Source organism: Narcine bancroftii, chromosome 10 (genome assembly GCF_036971445.1).
Source record: "Narcine bancroftii isolate sNarBan1 chromosome 10, sNarBan1.hap1, whole genome shotgun sequence".
Lineage (NCBI taxonomy): Eukaryota > Metazoa > Chordata > Chondrichthyes > Torpediniformes > Narcinidae > Narcine > Narcine bancroftii.
The window spans coordinates 78,303,268-78,320,851 of record NC_091478.1 but is presented as its reverse complement, the minus strand read 5'-3'; the positions used below and the strand labels follow the sequence as shown (position 1 = coordinate 78,320,851).

General features: G+C 42.9%; 1 protein-coding gene across 2 annotated transcripts in view; it reads right to left on the bottom strand.

The window, feature by feature from the left end:
• The window catches only part of cfdp1 (craniofacial development protein 1), a 148,736-nt gene that overhangs the window by 118,131 nt on the left and 13,021 nt on the right, over positions 1–17,584 (bottom strand). The window contains exons 4-5 of one of the 2 annotated variants that reach the window (XM_069901514.1): positions 12,132–12,253; positions 9,105–9,689 (exon numbers count right to left, since the gene is read on the bottom strand). In XM_069901514.1, the coding sequence (XP_069757615.1) occupies positions 9,320–9,689; positions 12,132–12,253 (492 nt within the window). In that variant the 3' untranslated portion in view covers positions 9,105–9,319. Of the gene's footprint in view, positions 1–9,104; positions 9,690–12,131; positions 12,254–17,584 lie in introns of those variants that run through there. The other variant, XM_069901513.1, reaches the window with a different exon arrangement.

Below are 17,584 nucleotides of genomic sequence, written 5' to 3'. Positions count from 1 at the left end.
AAACTTGGTAAATACACAAGATAAGCTAAAAGCTATGGAAAAAGATGCGAAGAAATGGGAATCGGACAGACAAGATCGACCACATGGAGGATTTTAGCAGATGAAGTAATGTTTGAATTATCGGACTGAAAGAACGGTCGAGGGGAGAGATCCAGTGAACTACTTTGAAGCATGGATTCCAGTGCTGGGAGAAGACAAATTCAGAGAAAATACTACATATTGAAAGGGCTCACCAGACCCTCAGACCCATAAGAGATGACAATCAGCGACCACAATCAGTCCCGCTAAGACTTTTGAGTTACCGGATTTTAGTCTTACTTTGATTAAGCAAAGGAAGGAAGGAGTTTGACGATGTAAAAAGACCACTGCTAAAAGTTTGAAATATTTGATGATATATCTCGTGACTCTGAGGGTCAAAATAGTGAAAGGTCATTGGAAATTTTTCAAGACTAAGAATGAGGTGGAAGACTTCTGTGATCCTCTGGGCCACTCTTATGGTCCTGCAGATTGACCTCCCATCCATTTCTCTGCAGTATCCATATCACATTGTGATGCAGCCGGCTAGGCCGCTCTCCATAGTGCTCCTATAGAAAGGTGGCAATAATGTAGCTAGCACCTTTGTTTACTTTAGTCTTCTCAGGAAACTGAGTCACTGCTGCACCTTCCTGACAAGTGGGATGTTGTGTGTCCATGATAGGTCACTAGTTAAGTGAACACCAGGGAACATAAAGCTCTCCACTCTTCGCACTATAGCGTTGTTGATGCGTAGTGGAGGGTGGTTGTTCCTGGCCCTCCTGAAGTCCACAATCATGTCCTTCATCTTGTCCACATTGAGTCTCATGTTGTTGCTCTCACACAATATCATGAGATTTACTACCTCTTCTCCATAGGGCAGCTCATCGTTGGTGATGAGGCCAACGACTGTTGTGTCATCTGTAAACTTAATGACACCGTTGGACCTGGATCAGGCAATGCAGTCATGCGTCAGTAGCATGAACAGGAGCAGGCACTCCCAATTACTATGTAGGTATACTTCAGGTGCTCCATTCTCTTAGAACAATAGAACACTTAAAGCACAGAAACAGTCCACTTTAGCCCTTCTAGTCTGTGCCAAACCATTTTTTTGTCTAGTCCCATTGATCTGCAACCAGCCTATAGTCCTTCATACCTTTCCCATCCACGTACCTGTCCAAATTATTCTTAAATATTAAAATTTAATCCACACTCACCACACTCCCACCACTCTTTGTGTGAAGAAGTTCCCGTCAACTTTTCCCCTTTCGATCTTAATCCATGCCCTCTGGTTTGTATCTCTCCTACCCTCAGTGGAAAAAGCCTATCTACATTTATGCTGTCTATGCCCTTCAATGTTAAATACCTCTATCAAATCTCCCCTCCACTGTGCCAAAGTAAGGGAATGATTAAGGTGAGTGGGAAGAAAAAGTTTGAAAACCACTGTTTTAATCATACCTAATTGACTCATTATATGCACGGTTTCCTAACTTCAAAGGAAATGGGCCAATGACAATTTTTCTCAATCAAAATATTTCAGTAACAATTGGATTTAGAGCAGTGATTCCCAACTTTCTTTCCCTTCCCACTCACATACCACCTTAAGCAATCCCTTACTAATCACAGAGCACCTATCGTTATAGGGAATACTTAAAGTGGTATGTGAGTGGAGGGGAAAAATAGGTTCAGAACCACTGTTATAGAGTTCTTCAAGGAGATAAACAGGAAAGGTGATGAAGGAAAGACTGTGGATGTTGCCGACATGGACTTCAGTAAGGCCTTTTACAAGGTCCTACATGGGAAATTATTCAGGAAGGTTTAAACATGCCCTACCACGTGCAAAACCATGTTGACTATCCCTAATCAGTTTCTGGCTATCCAAATAATTGTATATCCGATCTCTTAGAACACCTTCCAATAAATTCCCTACTACTGATGTCAGGGTCACCAGTCTATATTCTTCAGGGTTGCTTTTGGTGCCTTTTTAAAACAACAGAACAACATGAGTGACCCTCCAATCCACCAGCATCACACTTGTGGTGAAAAACATTTTAAGCATTTCTGCTAGAGCCTTTGCAATTTCTACACTAGCCTCCCTCAATGTCTGAGGGAATATCTTGTCAGGCCCTGGGGATTGATCCACCCTTATTGGCTTTAAGACAACAAACATGTCCTCCTCTTTAATCTGTACAGGTTCCATGACTTCACACCGTGTTTTCCTTACTTCCCACAACTCTTCCTGTTTCCTGAGTGAAGACTGATGGAAAAAAAACTATTCAAGATCTCCCCATCTCTTTCGGCTCCATACAAAGCCAATTACTCTGATCTTCAAGGGGACCAATTTTGTGCCTTACTATACTTTTGCTCTTAATATACCATAGAAACCCTTAAGATTTTCCTGTACATTGTGTCAAAGCAACCTTGTCTTTTTTTTTTTACCTTCCCAATTTCTTTGAGGTTTTTCTTCCATTTTTTATATATCTGCTATATCTTCCCAATATCCCTCGAAAACCAAGGTTCCCTCTGCCTGCTAACCTTGCCTTTAATCCTGACAGGAACATACAAACTCTATACTGTCAAAATTTCACCTTTGAAGGTCCTCCACTTACCTCGTACATCCTTACCTGAAAACAACTTATCCCAATCCATGCATTCTAGATCCTTTTTCATTTCCTCAAAATGAGCCTTTCTCCAATTTAGAATCTCAACCTGAGGCCCAGATCAAGCTTCTCTATAATTAACTTGAAACTAATGGTATTATGATGACTGGATCCAAAATATTTCCCTATTCATACTTTTTTCCATACTGCAAAAACATTTTTTTTAAATGGGTAGGTTGGTAGGTCCCTGTGAGTTTGCCCAAATGTGTAGGTGAGTGGTAGAAATGGGGGTAGTTAATAGGAATATTTAGAGAATGAAATAAGCTAGTGTAAATGGATGCTTGATGATCTATTGCCTAGTGAAAAGTCAAAATATAGAACTACCTTCTCCCGGGTACAATGCAAGCAGATGGTATTAATTGAGGTAATGTCGGAAAATAATGTTCTGTAATACAATATATGAGTAACATATGAAAAGTACAGCTGTCTTGGGGGTAAGGCAAGAAGAAAGAACAACAGTCAATTCTGAATATGCATTTCCAAATATTTCCATCAATGAAGTTTCCCTTACTAACATTTGGGTCTGTACAGGCTATTACAAGATTAATTACTGGTGTCTCAAGTAATGGCTGATGGAAAGAAATTAAACAAGATCACAGATGTAAAATTTTATAAAAATGCTGACATTACTCAGCAGTGTCTATAGTGGGATCATGTCTTCGATTATTCTGATTAAAGGTCATCAATCAGAAACATGAACTTTTTTTTCACTGGGTTGCTCAGTGTTTCCTGCATTTGCTCTCATTTCCGATACCCATGTCAACAGTATTTTTGATTCTTCATCAACCTCTCAGAGAAAAAGAACTTTCCCCATTGGAAATAAACACGTTTATCTTTGCGATATGCTTTAAGTAGGACAGACACAGGGGATGACCACTTATTCCTGCAAACACCGCACAACAGTATGTACAAGACTTATAAGAGATAAACAGATTATTTTCTTGGAAAAATCAAAAAAAAAAGCAAGAAAACAATGACTGGAAATAATGTCAGTAATAACAACAAAAACAAAAATTTATCTAAATGCTCTCAATTAAGAGCAACAAAAAGACATTGTCCCATGCAAGGGGAATGAAATGTTCAATGAGAAACAACAAAATTGACCGTGCCCCATAACCCTCTGCTGGAGAGGAATTCCACCATCCTCAAACATTAATTACAAACTTTCACAAAATCAGAATGTACCCCTCAAAGATTTTCATGCTTAAAAAAACCCCACAAATTACAAATGATTGCAACAAAAAGACCTACGGGTCAATCAGCATTTGAATCCCTCCCCATAGCACCCCCATCGACGTGATCTACTGGGATCATTGTCTGAAGAGGGCATGCAAAAATCACTGAGTGCCCCTTCCACCCTGCACATAGCATCTTTCAGCAGGTCCTGCCGGGGAAGAGATACAGGAGTATCAGAGCCAGTACCACCAGACGGAGGAACAGCTTCTTCCCACAGGGTGTGAGACTGACTGAACGACCAAAGGAACTGCTCACACTAACAATCCGAGACTCTCATGCACAAAACATTTATTTATTTGTATAGATGAAATACCTGTCCTGCATATATAGTACCCCTTTTTCCACTGGTACCTTGTCCCAGAAATTAAACAGGAAATTAACCAGTCAAGGGTCCAGTGAAAGAGAAAAACAATCAGCACACCAGCGTCAAATGACATCAAATCACGTTGGGGATTGACGGCCTCTACCCCTACTCATATCCCCAGTGTCAGCTGACACCGGCATGCTGATTAAACCAGTGGAAAAAGGACAACTTTCATCCATTCCATTCGAAGGTAGACTCTCCGATCCCCGGGGATGAGTGCATTCAGTAGTAAAGCAGTCAGTCTCCTGGTTAAAGGTGGCACAGTGGAATCAGTACAAACAGCTTCCTATCCTGGGACAATGCATGGCCAATTAACTGGGATGGCAGTGGAAAAGGGCTGTATATGTGTTATGTCTTTGCACCAAAGACAATAAATTTGACTTGATTTGAAAGTTAAGTCATTTATCATTTTATCTGAGAGCAAATGAAAAAAATTTTGGTTGTTCTTCTGTTTTAGATGCTATTGAACTCTTCACATTTTGAGCATTTTCTCTAATTTAAAATTTAGTTGCCACATTATACCTGGTACTTTGGCGTCAGTGTTGCACAATTGCTCAGCAAAAAGAGGTGTAAGGCGCTCCATCCGTCTGATGGCCTACAGGTCACCCTTGGGCAAGATGTAGTACCTGTTTTGCGTTCCAATCAGGGCCATGAGAAGCCGTGGATTGCAGATGATGGATGGTTTTTACAAGCATATTCTACAAATTAGAATTTATGGTTGTAAAACTAAAAACGCTGGGCAGATGAATCTGCTGATCAATGGCACAGTTACCAGTCCAGTATGGATACTGCAACTGAAGGCAGCAACGGGAAACCACTTCAGTATTTTTCCCTTCTATAATTATGAACTGAACATCAACTACGATCTCAGCTCAAAGATGGAGAAGAGAACAGGGGAGGCAACAACTACATTTCAGAGGGTCAGAGATTGTGACTGATGAAAAGACAAGATTGCCCACGCCAAATGGCAAGGCACCTGAATGAATCTTTGAAACACAGTTGATGCAGTCTCTCTCCAACCTGAAAGCAGTATTTCTCATGCATCAACTTTCTCCACATTATCCAAATTGCCAGTGGGACAAGTTTCGTGGTATTAAAACACATCAGCTGAGATCTAAACAAGATAGGCAAAGTTCATTTTAAAAGGGGTTGGTGCAATCTATTAATACCTGCTTCAGTTTCTGTTACAAGGACATTTAAGCATAATCCAGTGTTAGAGAGAATAGGCATTTCCCAAGTGCATTTCCTCTTGATAAAGGGCTGACAAGTTTTTGTTCTGTGTAAAATCTAGGCAGTTATTGACTTAGGCCATTTCACTAACAGCTCTCAAAACTACAACCTCCAGCATCAAGGACAAGGAATATAGATGAACTGGTACTTGTAAGTTTTCTTCCAAGCTGCAGACTGTCTTGTTCTAGAAACCCTACAGCTCCTGTCAAACAGCACTATGGCAGCACTTTCTCCAGAAGAATACAAGAGATTCAGGAAGGCAGTCAATCGATCAATCTTCTCAAGGACACCAAGTTCCTTTGGCACACCAATATTTACCAGTCTACTGTAATCTGTAAAGTACCCTGCTTTATTTTATCAAAATGATAACAACACAATTTCCACCTTATATTCTAACAGTTGGTTCACTCAATTGGCTTGTCTACATCCCTTTAAAGTCCCTTTACATCTTCCACCCTGCTTAAAATTCCACATAGTTTTGTACCATTAGCAAATTTGGAAATGTGACATTTGGTTTTCTCAGACTTATTTCAAAACTCTGGGATGTCAGTTCAAGATTTCGTTATTTATATGTGCATCAATACACAAAATGTGTTTCCCGTAAAGAGGCACCATTAGTATCGCACTTCTACAAAGAACAGAAAGTGAAACAAATGAGAATCTCTTCAGAGATAGTGTCCTTCGATCTCGCCATCTCCTCGGATGTTTTACTGCCACAACCTGCTCCCATAATTTCTGTAGCTGCTCCAGTTGTGAATCTGAGCTCCAGGCGTCCAAGTCAACCTCTCAGTTCCTAGTTCTGAACCCACGGTATGATTTGGAAAGTGTCAATGCCTAAGGCCCTTCAGGAGCCTTGATTACCAACGGCACCCTCACGAATCCCAGTCCCGAAACTGCTGTCATGAGCCAGTCTTCAGCATCCAACAGCTTAGTGCTGCCAAGCCCATCACTGGTCTTTGCGGTGGCTTCTCCTCAGCGGGCTGATAATCTGCTCTGGTGCCTGCTCCAGTCCATTGTTCCTCTGGAACTGGTATCCCTTATGGTCTGGGCCACCAAACAAGGGCGTCATCATCTTGGACCAGAAAGACGTTATTGTTTGGTGGAACTCTCTTTTCTACTCAAAGCATGAACTGACTGGGGTGAAGTTCTATTCTTCCTTCAGATTACCTGAATTTGCATTTTAAACAGACTTGGAAGCAATTACCTTTGACAATTGCAGTTGAAAAATATTACAATCAACTCCCAACATTGCTGCTTGAATCAATTTTTGTGAAATTTTAATTTCTATTTTAAAATCAATTGATGCAGGGTTTAAGTAGAATGTTGCCTTGACTAGTTAAACTATCTACCATCTATGAGAAAAAAAGGGAGCTTTGATGTTAAACATTTCCAAGTATTTACAGATTATATGGCAAATAATTCTCTAAAAAAATTGATAGTTTAACAATTAGTCATGCATCTTCATCAGATTCTATGGAGAAAACCAAACAGGATATTTTGACTTCAACCTTTGAAGTTACCAGCATTATTGCAAGCAGCATTTCATTTTTGAATCCAACATACAAGGGATTTTATAAAGAAGAGAGTTAAAAGTGAACAATTAAGCAATTCCAACATCTTTATTACATTCTACAGAGGATTAACCGAGAGCATCCTGTGCAACTGCATCACCACCTGGTTTGAAACCTATACCTCCTCGGACCGCAAGACCCTGCAGAGGATATTGAAATCAGTGGAAGAGATCATTGGGAGCGCTCTTCCTACCATGAAGGACATCTACAACACTCGATGCAGGTGAAAGGAAATAAACATTGTAAAGGACTCCACACACCCTCATGTAATCTGTTCGCCCTTCTGCTATCTGGTAGGAGGTACCGTAGCACTCGGGCTCTTGCGTTCAGATTGGGGAACTGTTTTTCCCCCCCAAGCCATCAGGCTCCTGAATTCCCAGAATATATGTGGATAGTGTACCGTGGACTTTTATTATATATATCTTAATAGTTTAATGTGTTTAACTTCTACTCTAACTTTATGTAAATATGCTCAATGGTCCTGAAGAAATGTATGTCATCTTTACCTTGTGAGCATAGTTTGAACGATAATTAAAGGTGACTTAATTTGACTTGACTTGATGTAAAACTAGGCATACACCAGCCTTGCATTCCCATTCTCCACCAGGTGAACTTTGCTTTTTCTGAAAGCACATTGTACAGGATCCTTGGTGCTCTCCAAAATCTAGAGTGAAATAAAATCACTTAAATCTAACTGCTCCAAGCTCTAGTGATACTATGGTACTTTATGGCATCAAATGAGATTGGGTTATTTTGAAACCCTCAGTGGTGTAAGGATAATATGCAGAAATTGTTTGCCTTGCACTTTGAAACAGCAAAATTCTACAAGTTTTCTAAATAAATTCCAGGTTGAAACAGCACCCATGATAATACCCAATTAAAAAAAACATTTTTTCCCTTACTTTGTGGATCTGTGAAAGTGGCTGTTTACTACCCTCTTGTGGTAGCAAGTCCTAATTTGTGCTTCAACATCTATCAGACAAAAGCAACATCCATCAGACAATTCAACACAAGGGAATTGTTTTACTAAACTGAATTAGGACATAAGCCCTGACAATAAACATTGCATTGTGCGAAATCAAGCAAATTATATAAAAGATGCACTCCACTTTCTTGCACTCAAATAATTTCAATAACTCAATATTAATTAATGTGATGACCAACCCTGCAGCTGTGTCACTTCTTTACTACCAATGTTACAGACAAAAGAAAATGTAAATGTAAAAAATGCAATACAATGACAGATGGCAGAGATAGCCAAATAACTTCATTTAAACCATTCTCATTTGACTTGGATAATTAATTTGTGCGTCTCCATCAGACCATGCCACAATCCCTCCTCTCCTCACTCACCCTGTCTCAAAAACATTGGAGACTTCAGATGTGGTCTTTATGAACTCCTAAAAAGTCTAAACACTCCCAAAGAACTCTTGAACTCTCTCCCACTGCCACCCCCCAATTAACTGTTAAGATTTTGCAATGACAATAAATGAGAACCATGCAGAATCTATAGTTTGCTTTCAACATGTTGCACATGACTTTAAAAATGACTATTGACATACCAGTCAGCATTGGGGTAAAAAAAAAAGGAGAAACTTTCTACTGAAGCTTTGCAAATAGTTTGTGGTATTCAACTAAGCAGCTAATATTCTTTGTAAAAGCCATCATGACCAATAGGGTAATTTATGGTGCTAAACCTGTTGACTGACAAACTGTGATGAATTTCCATTCCTACACACATTAAAGTATGAATAACTGCATCCATTACCTCCTCACAAACAAAGTCCAAACTTTTATCACTATTTCCAACAAGACAACAAGCATGCCTCAAAAAAGGTGAAGTAAATAGATTTCTAAAATAATTAAATACACCAACCACACAGGTTGAACAAACAATGACTGGTATAACATAGGGGCCTATCACTTGGTTATTTTGATTTCAACTAAGTGGAATTAATTTATTCTGCTAAAATAACAATCATCTAAAACAGAAAAATATTTCAACTGAATCAAAAATTCAAACCAAAGGCATTTTTAAAATTCTTTGACTTTATTATGAATGTATAACAGGTGAAATGACAATTTGATATCTGACTACAGTAAAACATTGATAATCGAGCCTTCTCAGGGCTGTGATGGGGTCAAACTTTCAGATTTTACAGACCACTGAATATTCAGATTTATTGTTAGAGTACATAATGACATCACATACAACTCAGATTCTATTTTCTGCGGGTGAGGCAGAATTACCACTTACTGATGGTGCAAAAAAAATACAGTGAATACATGTAAACAAATAAAGAACTGTGAACAGATAATGAATGTAAACAAACTGACTGTGAAATACAGAGAGAATTTTTAAAAAATAAATAAAATGCAAGAGTCCTTAAAATGAATCCCTGATTAAATTTGTTGTTGAGGTGATGGTGGAAGGGTGGCCACTGTTCCTGAAGGGATAGTGGGAGTCTTGTGGCACCTATTCCTCTTTCCTGATGGCAACAGCGAGAACAGAGCGTGTGCTGGTGGTGTGGATCCTTGATGCTTGCTGATGCTCTCTGATATAGATGTTCTCGATAGTGGGGAGAGTTTTGCCTGTGATGTCCTGGGATATTACTCCTGGTATTACATCAACATACCTAAATTCACTAACTTTTTAAAAAATAAGATGTTACACAGTAGTGCAATAAATCTTCCGGTGCACCAGGCAAGTTTAAAGGAAGTGCAGCAACAGGTCCTATCACTTTTAAAGGAAGCACAGGATCCAGAATCAGGTGAGCCACATGCCAAAACATTAGGATTTCCTAATAAATAAATAAATTGTACCACGGATTACTAAGAAACACAAGAAATTGCAGATGTTGGAACTTGAGGGACTCGGGTGGCCAGCATTCATGGAGAGAAATGAATCGCCAATGTGAAACATTGACATTCTATCCCTCTCTACACCTTCTCTGCCTTTCTTGGCATTTTTTACTGGGCATACCATAAAATCCAATGTTGGCTTTGTTAAATGAGCAATCTAATTTGCTCCATCCCCAACTCCATGCAACAAACTAATCTCACACACTCTTCAGGGATAAATTTTTCCAACTTCTTTTCTATCAGTTTAGGTTCTTCTCCAACAGCAGGATGACAAGATGATACCTATTCTTTCACTCATATTGCATACAAAACATCATTACAACAAGAACACTGCAGGCTCCCTTAAGAATATTCTCTGAAAGCACAATTCTGACAAGGTACAGGCACTTCTTTCAGGAAAATGGCTCCTGTTAATCTGTGCCTCATCAATGCAGAGTTTGTTACTGCAATCACATGGAAAGATCTGTCATTGTCTGCAACCTTCACAGTCTAAAATTGAAAAAAAAATGTCGGGTGACTGCAGATGGAAATTAACACAAAAGTTGCAAATTTAACTGAAATATCCTCTTCTTCCACACATGCATTGCTTTAGTCCTTGAAAAGGTAGTCAACACTGAATGAGTGTTCTAACTCAATTTTAACTTTTGCAGTAGGACCAATAATTTGCACCAGGTGTGAAATGTTGATTTTGAAACTTTCTTTTTTTTCAGATGGCCAAAGGGCGTTTTGACAAACTGAAAACAATGGCAAATGTCATCAGTGAAACCTGCCTTTGTTGTAAGGAAAATCCAAAGATGTGAGAAATCAGTATCAGACTAAGATTTATTGTCGTGAACATTAGTCATGAAATTGGTTGTTTTGCTGAAGCAGCTTGGTGTCGAACAAGGTGTCAAAACTACTATAAAATTACAATTACAGTTCAACTCCAATATTCCAAAACCAGAATATCCAAAATCCTCAGTTAACCGAAATTTTTTTAGAGTAGAACTAACCTCACAGGTTGAAAAAAATTCACCTGACGTGAAATTAGAATGTCTCCCTCCCCTCTCTCTTTCCATTTCTTCTTCACCTTCCCCTATTGACTTTTCTCTCCAACTCTCCTTCTACAACTGCGTGCTGCTGTATCCCAGCCACAAACAGTAGGAAGAATCCCTCGTCCCGACATCGTCAAGGGCAGAAGCGGGGACTTCCAGGCTCCCAGGCAAGAACGGGGACCTTGATGGGGAGGTGTCAGTGATCATCGGTGGTGGTTGGGAGGGGGAGTGTGAGCAGGGGAAGACAGGGTCTGTATCAGGCTCCAACATAGAGAACCAGACATGAAGCCGGAACAGCTCCTACTGAAATGACCACATGGGCAGACTGGAGCCCACTGACATGCCAGTGAGTGTTCACTGGCCTGGTATTTGGCAACGGCATTGGGGACATGTCAGGGATCGGCGGCGACCATCATTTTTTTGGTGAGAATTAAACAATATTTTAATGCTCAAAAAGCCTTCCCTTGTTGTTTGTTGTTGTTTAAACATAGATAGAAGTGATTTGCTATTGTTACTGGGTTGTTTTTAAAAAATGACCAGTTATCCGAAAAATTCAGTCATCCGCAAAAGGCCCAGTCCTAACCAGTTCGGATAATTGGAGTTGTTCTGCATGTAAATACATGATTTAAAAAAAAACCGAGGCAGTGTCCAGACGTTCACTGTCCATTCAGAAATCTGATGGCAAAGAGGAAATGTTCCACATTTCTCAGAACCTTTTCATGGACTTTTATCGTTGGAGGGCAGTGCTGTACAATGGGTACTGGAGCTTTCTCAATAAATAAGAGTTCAAAATAAACTTTACTTTTACCCATCAAATGAGAGCAAATTCTATTCCACATTGCAAATTTCTGGGCAATAATTCATGAATCCTGTCAGAGTGAATATTCATTGCCCAAATGGTCATAACACAGGGATGACCAGTACTATTGATTTCAAGAGTTATTAAAGACAAGACCATATTTATTCCAAGCGATTAAATGCAAGTTTCAGACCCTCAACTTTCAATTTGTAAAGCCACATTAATAAAACAAAAGATAATAAAAACTAATGGACCCTGAACAAGAATAACGTAATTAGATTTTTCCTCTTGAATAGTTGATAAATTACAAATTCCTGGCCAGATCAGGGGGAAAAATAAATCTTAACAAACAAAACCACTTACTTGATTTCTTCTCCAGCAAAGTCAAACACCTTTGTGATTGTGATCTTTCCAGGTGATTTTAGCTCCTCTGTGTCTTTCATTAAATCCTGATGCTTGTTTAACTTCTCTTCTACTAATATTTTCTACGTAGAAGATACAACAAAAAAATATTTTTAGACACATCCCTGATCAATATCCAAAGAGATATTTTAATTGACAATAAAACCATCAAAATTGGTTGTGCTGGTCACAGAGAGAAACACATCAGCAGAGGAAGGGTATTTCAGGACATGTAAATTCATCCCCATCTAGATTCCACAGAATGGTTTCTATACCTTAATAGCTACTCATCTGTTTCCTTGTTTGACCAGACATGTTCTGCATTTGTACTTCACTCAGATTGTAACTAAAAACAAATCCCCTTCAATGTTTCTTGTTATCTTAATCAGTCCAGAAACTATTCAAGAACATAATAGGAGCAAAAGTAGGCCATCTGATCATTCAATCCTGCTCCATCATTCATTAAGATCATGGCTGACCTGGGCAAGGGCTTAGCTCCACCAACCTGCCTTTTCTCCATAACCCTGAATTTCCCAATCATACAAAACTCTTATCAAAGTGTATCTTAAATATATTTCATGACACTGCCTCTACTGCTTCTTTTTCTCAATCCTAAATCTCAAGGCTGCCCCCATTTTGCAACTCACCCACTAGTGGAAAGAACTTTCATTCTTCTAGCATATCTATCTTTTTCATAATCTTAGATGTTTCGATAAGATCCCCCCTTTCTTCTGGATTCCAGCTGATTCAATCTCCCTTAATAGGCTAACCTCCATCTCTGGAATTAACCTGGTGAACCTCCAAGTAAGGACTGTACATCATACTCTGGATGCAGCCTCACCAGCACCCTGTAAAGTTGTGGCAGATCCTCCTTGCTCCTAAATTCAATCTTTCAAGCAATGATGGTCAACATTCCATTTGCTATCTTGATTTCCTGCAGCCTTGCAAAGCAACCTTTTCCGATTCATGCGCAAGCACTTTCAAGTTCCTCTGCACAACATTTCACCATTTAAATATTAAAATGTAGCCAACTGCTACAAAGAGACACACACACAGTGTGGCAGGTTAAGCTCTCTTTATTAAGGCTGTAAAGGCTGCTTTTATAAATTGTTCAAGTCATCCATATGACTGAGTCAGCCCTATGAACAACAATAGCGGGCGAGAACATCCCCAGCCCGTTTTGGCTGAGTTAGCTGGGCAGCTTGACCAACGCTATTTTAGAGCTATTGGTCTGATGCTGCCCCAGCCCCGTCGGTTCATTGTCCTGGGAGTCGCTTTAGCGATCACTGCCCGTGTCTGCTGCCGCGCGATGTGCCAGCCCGATCTCTGCAATTGCAGGCCGCCACATGACCGCCCCCCCCCCCCCCCCCCCCCCAGAACCGGCATTACAGTCCATAGTGTCCATAGGTAAATTCCCTAAAGTCTTTTGTGGTCTGCCTCTGTGTCGAGGTGCTGGTGTCTCCACGGGTTCTACTAGGTCTGTGTGGGCAGGCTTGAGTCTATCTGTAGTGAAGTGGCTCCGTTGTTCCGGATGACTTGAAAGGGATCTTCATATGGCTTCTGCAGTGGTGAATGGTGGGGTCCTCTGCGTACAAACACGTACTCACAGTCCTTGAGTTCTTTGGGGATGTTGGACTTGGCTTGTCAGTGTCTGGAAAGTGGGATCGGAGCCAGGTTACCGACCTTTTCGCGCAGCCTGTCCAGGAAGGTGGTTATCTCCTTCTGCTGCCCTCTGGCCTGTGGAGCGAAATCCCCGGGAACCATGAGTGGGGCTCCATAGAAGAGTTCAGCAGAGGATGCGTGGAGGTCTTCTTATGACGCTGTTCTGATGCCCAGTAGTGCCTATGGTAGCTCGTCCACCCAGTTGGGGCCCTGGAGTCTGGTCATGAGGGCAGTCTTGAGGTGCCTGTGGAAACACTCCACCATGCCGTTGGCTTGCGGGTGGTATACTGTCGTATGGTGTAGCTGTGCACCTCAGAAGTTGGCAATGTCGATCCATAAATTGGAGGTAAGTGAGGTGCTGTGGCAGTCCAAATCTTGCAATCCAAGGTGAGAGGAGTGCTTTGGCACAAGACCTGGTGGATGTGTCAGTCAAGGGGATTGCTTCTGGCCACCGGATAAGTGGTCGACCACTGTGAATAGGTAGCGAAAACCATGAGAGACTGGCAAGGGTCCTACTATGTCCACGTGAATGTGGTCAAATCTGGGTTCCATTGGCTCAAAAGGCTGTGGGGAGGCCTTGATGTGTCACTGCACTTTGGCTGTTTGGCCTTGGGTACACACCTTGGCCTACCCCCAGACTTGTTTCTGCAATTCATGCCACACGTACTTGCTGGCCACCAGCCAGACCGTAGTCCTGATGGATGGGCGTGCCAGCCCGTGGTTGGAGTAAAAAACTCGTCTCCTCCATGCCGTTGGGACAAAAGGTCAAACCTGCCTGGTAGCCACGTTGCACAGGAGGGTGGTAGTTCCTGTGCTGACTGGAACGTCCTGAATCCGAAGGCCTGTGACAGTGGTCCTGTACTGTGGGATCTCGTCATCCTGCTGCTGTGGCTCTGCCAGTGCTGCCAAGTCCAGACCGTTGACAAGTGAGTGGATGCTGTGTCTTGACAAGGCGTCCATGACCAAGTGGTCTTTGTATGACATGTGCTTGACGTCGGTGGTGTACTCTGAGATGCAAGACAAGTGACTCTGTTGTTGGGCTGACCAGCGATCTGAGATTTTAGCCAGAGCGAAAGTCAGTGGTTTGTGGTCCGTGAAAGCCCTTCCCTCAAGTACAGCGCCAGCAGCTCTCTATCAAAAGCAGTTCAGGGGACCACAGATGTTTGCTGAAGAAAGCTAGTGGGTACCAACTTTCTTCTATCTGCTGCTCCAGGACTCCACCAATTGCTGTTCCTGAGGCATCGACTGTGAGGGCCGTGGGTGCATCTGGTCTGGGGTGGGTCAGGAGTGCAACTTTGGCCAGGACTTCTTTGGTTTCCACAAACGCACGTGCAGATTCGTCATCCCAGGTCAGGTCCTTCTCCTTGCCGGACATCAGGATGATCAGAGGGCGCATCACAAGAGCAGCTGCTGGGATAAATCTGCAATAAAAGTTTACCATCCTCACGAACTCCTGCAGACCTTTGGTTGTACTAAGCTTTGGGAAGCTGTGGATGGCCTCTACCTTGTTGGGCAGTGGTATGGCCCCATCCTTCTTAATCCTGTGGCCTAGAATGGTGTTCAAGCCAAACTGGCATTTGGCCAGGTTGATAGTAAGGCTGAACTCCTGCAGACGACTACAGAGATTTCAGAGGAAACCAAAGAAGTCCTGGCCAAAGCTGCACTCCTGACCCACCCCAGACCAGATGTACCCACGGCCCTCACAGTCGATGCCTCAGGAACAGCAATTGGTGGAGTCCTGGAGCAGCAGATAGAAGAAAGTTGGTTCCTGTCGGGTTCTACTTGCCACGAGGATATCGTCAAGGTAGACAAAAGTGCCATCCAGGTCTCGGCCCACTGCATCCATCAGTCGTTGGAATATCTGTTGGAATATCTGTGCCGCATTTTTGAGCCCGAATGGCATCCTCAGGAACTCGAACAGCCCAAATGGAGTGATGATGGCCATCTTAGGATGCACTGCAATCTGGTGATATCCTCGCACAAGGTCGACTTTTGAGAATATTGTCGCCCCGAGTGGGTTTGCCGCAAAATCCTGGATGTGTGGCACGGGGTAACGGTCTGGGGTGGTGGCTTCGTGGAACCGGCGATAGTCTCCAGCCCCCAGTTGCTTTAGGCACCATGTGCAGGGGTGAGGCCCATGGGCTGTCGAGCCGTCGAACAACACCCAACTCCTCGAGCTTGTGGAACTCCTCCTTGGCCAGTCGGAGTTTCTCTGGGGGAAGTCGCCTCGCCCTTGCGTGGAGAGGTGGGCCCTTGGTCAGGATGTGATGTCTGACGCCATGTCAAGGCATCTCCACTGTGAACTGAGGGGAAAGGATTGCCGAGAATCCTGCTAGCACCTTGGAGAACTCATCCTCTGAGCTGTGGACGGAATCCAGGTGCATTGCCGGAAACCTAGCACCACTCAGTGCGATGGTCTGGTAGGTCTCGATGTGGACGAGTCGCTTGCTTTCAATGTCCACTGGGAGGGTGTGGGCTCGCGGGAAATTCTCTCTGAGGAGTGGCTGTTCCACTTCGACCAGCGTGAACTCCCACGATAAGTGACTTCCCCTGAACTGCAGCTCAGCCCTACAAGTGCCATAGGTCCGAATACTGCTGTTGTTGGCAGCCCTCAATGTGGGTCCCTCTAACCTGCGCCTAGTGTCCAACCCTGTCGGGGGTATCACGCAGACCTCTGATCCTGTATCCACCAGGATGCATCTGCTGGAGAGGCAGTCCCAGACGTACAGGAGGCTCTTGGTGACCAACCATCGTGGGCATCAGCCGGCCTTGTTGTTTCCATGGGACTGGCATCGGCAGGACTCGGTGCCCCATCTCCAGTGGGAGAAGCACCATCTGTCGCTGGACTCGCTCCTCCCTCTCGTCTGCAGTTCCTTACTTGGGACTGCACTGGTCTGATTGGGGGACTTCTCTATAAGCTCCACGGTAGCTGAGCACTTCTTTTTCTGTTTCCACAGAATGTCTGTCCGTGCTGCGACTTTCTGGGGGTCGGTGAAATCCGCATTCGCCAGAAGCAGTTGGATGTCTTTAGGCATCTGTTCCAGGAACGCCTGCTCGAACATGATGCCAGGCCGCTCATCTCCCAGGAGGGCCAGCATCTCGTTGATGAGTGCCGATGGGAATCTGTCTCCAAGCCCATCCAGGTGGAGCAAATGTGCTCCCCACTCTCATCACGAGAGTGCAAAAGTCTCATTTAATAGCTCTTTGAAAGCAGAGTAAATGCCTTCTGATGGTGGCCTGTGGATAAAGTTGGCCACTCTGTCCACAGTTCCAGGGAGCTGACCACATGGTAGTACAGGGTGGTGTTTGCTGTGATGCCCCGGATCTGGAAGTGAGCCTCCACCTTGTTAAACCATATGCCGGGTCGAACTGTCCAGAAGGTCGGGAGCTTCGGCTGACTGCTGCTTCATTCTCCATCGCTAGATTTCGATTCCTTCTAAACCGTTGGGATCATCAATTGTAATCGACTGCTACGACACACACACGCGCCGACGCGGACACACACACACACAGACACACACACACACAGACACACACACACACAGACACACACACACACAGACACACACACACACAGACACACACACACACAGACACACACACACACAGACACACACACACACAGACACACACACACACAGACACACACACACACAGACACACACACACACAGACACACACACACACAGACACACACACACACAGACACACACACACACAGACACACACACACACAGACACACACACACACA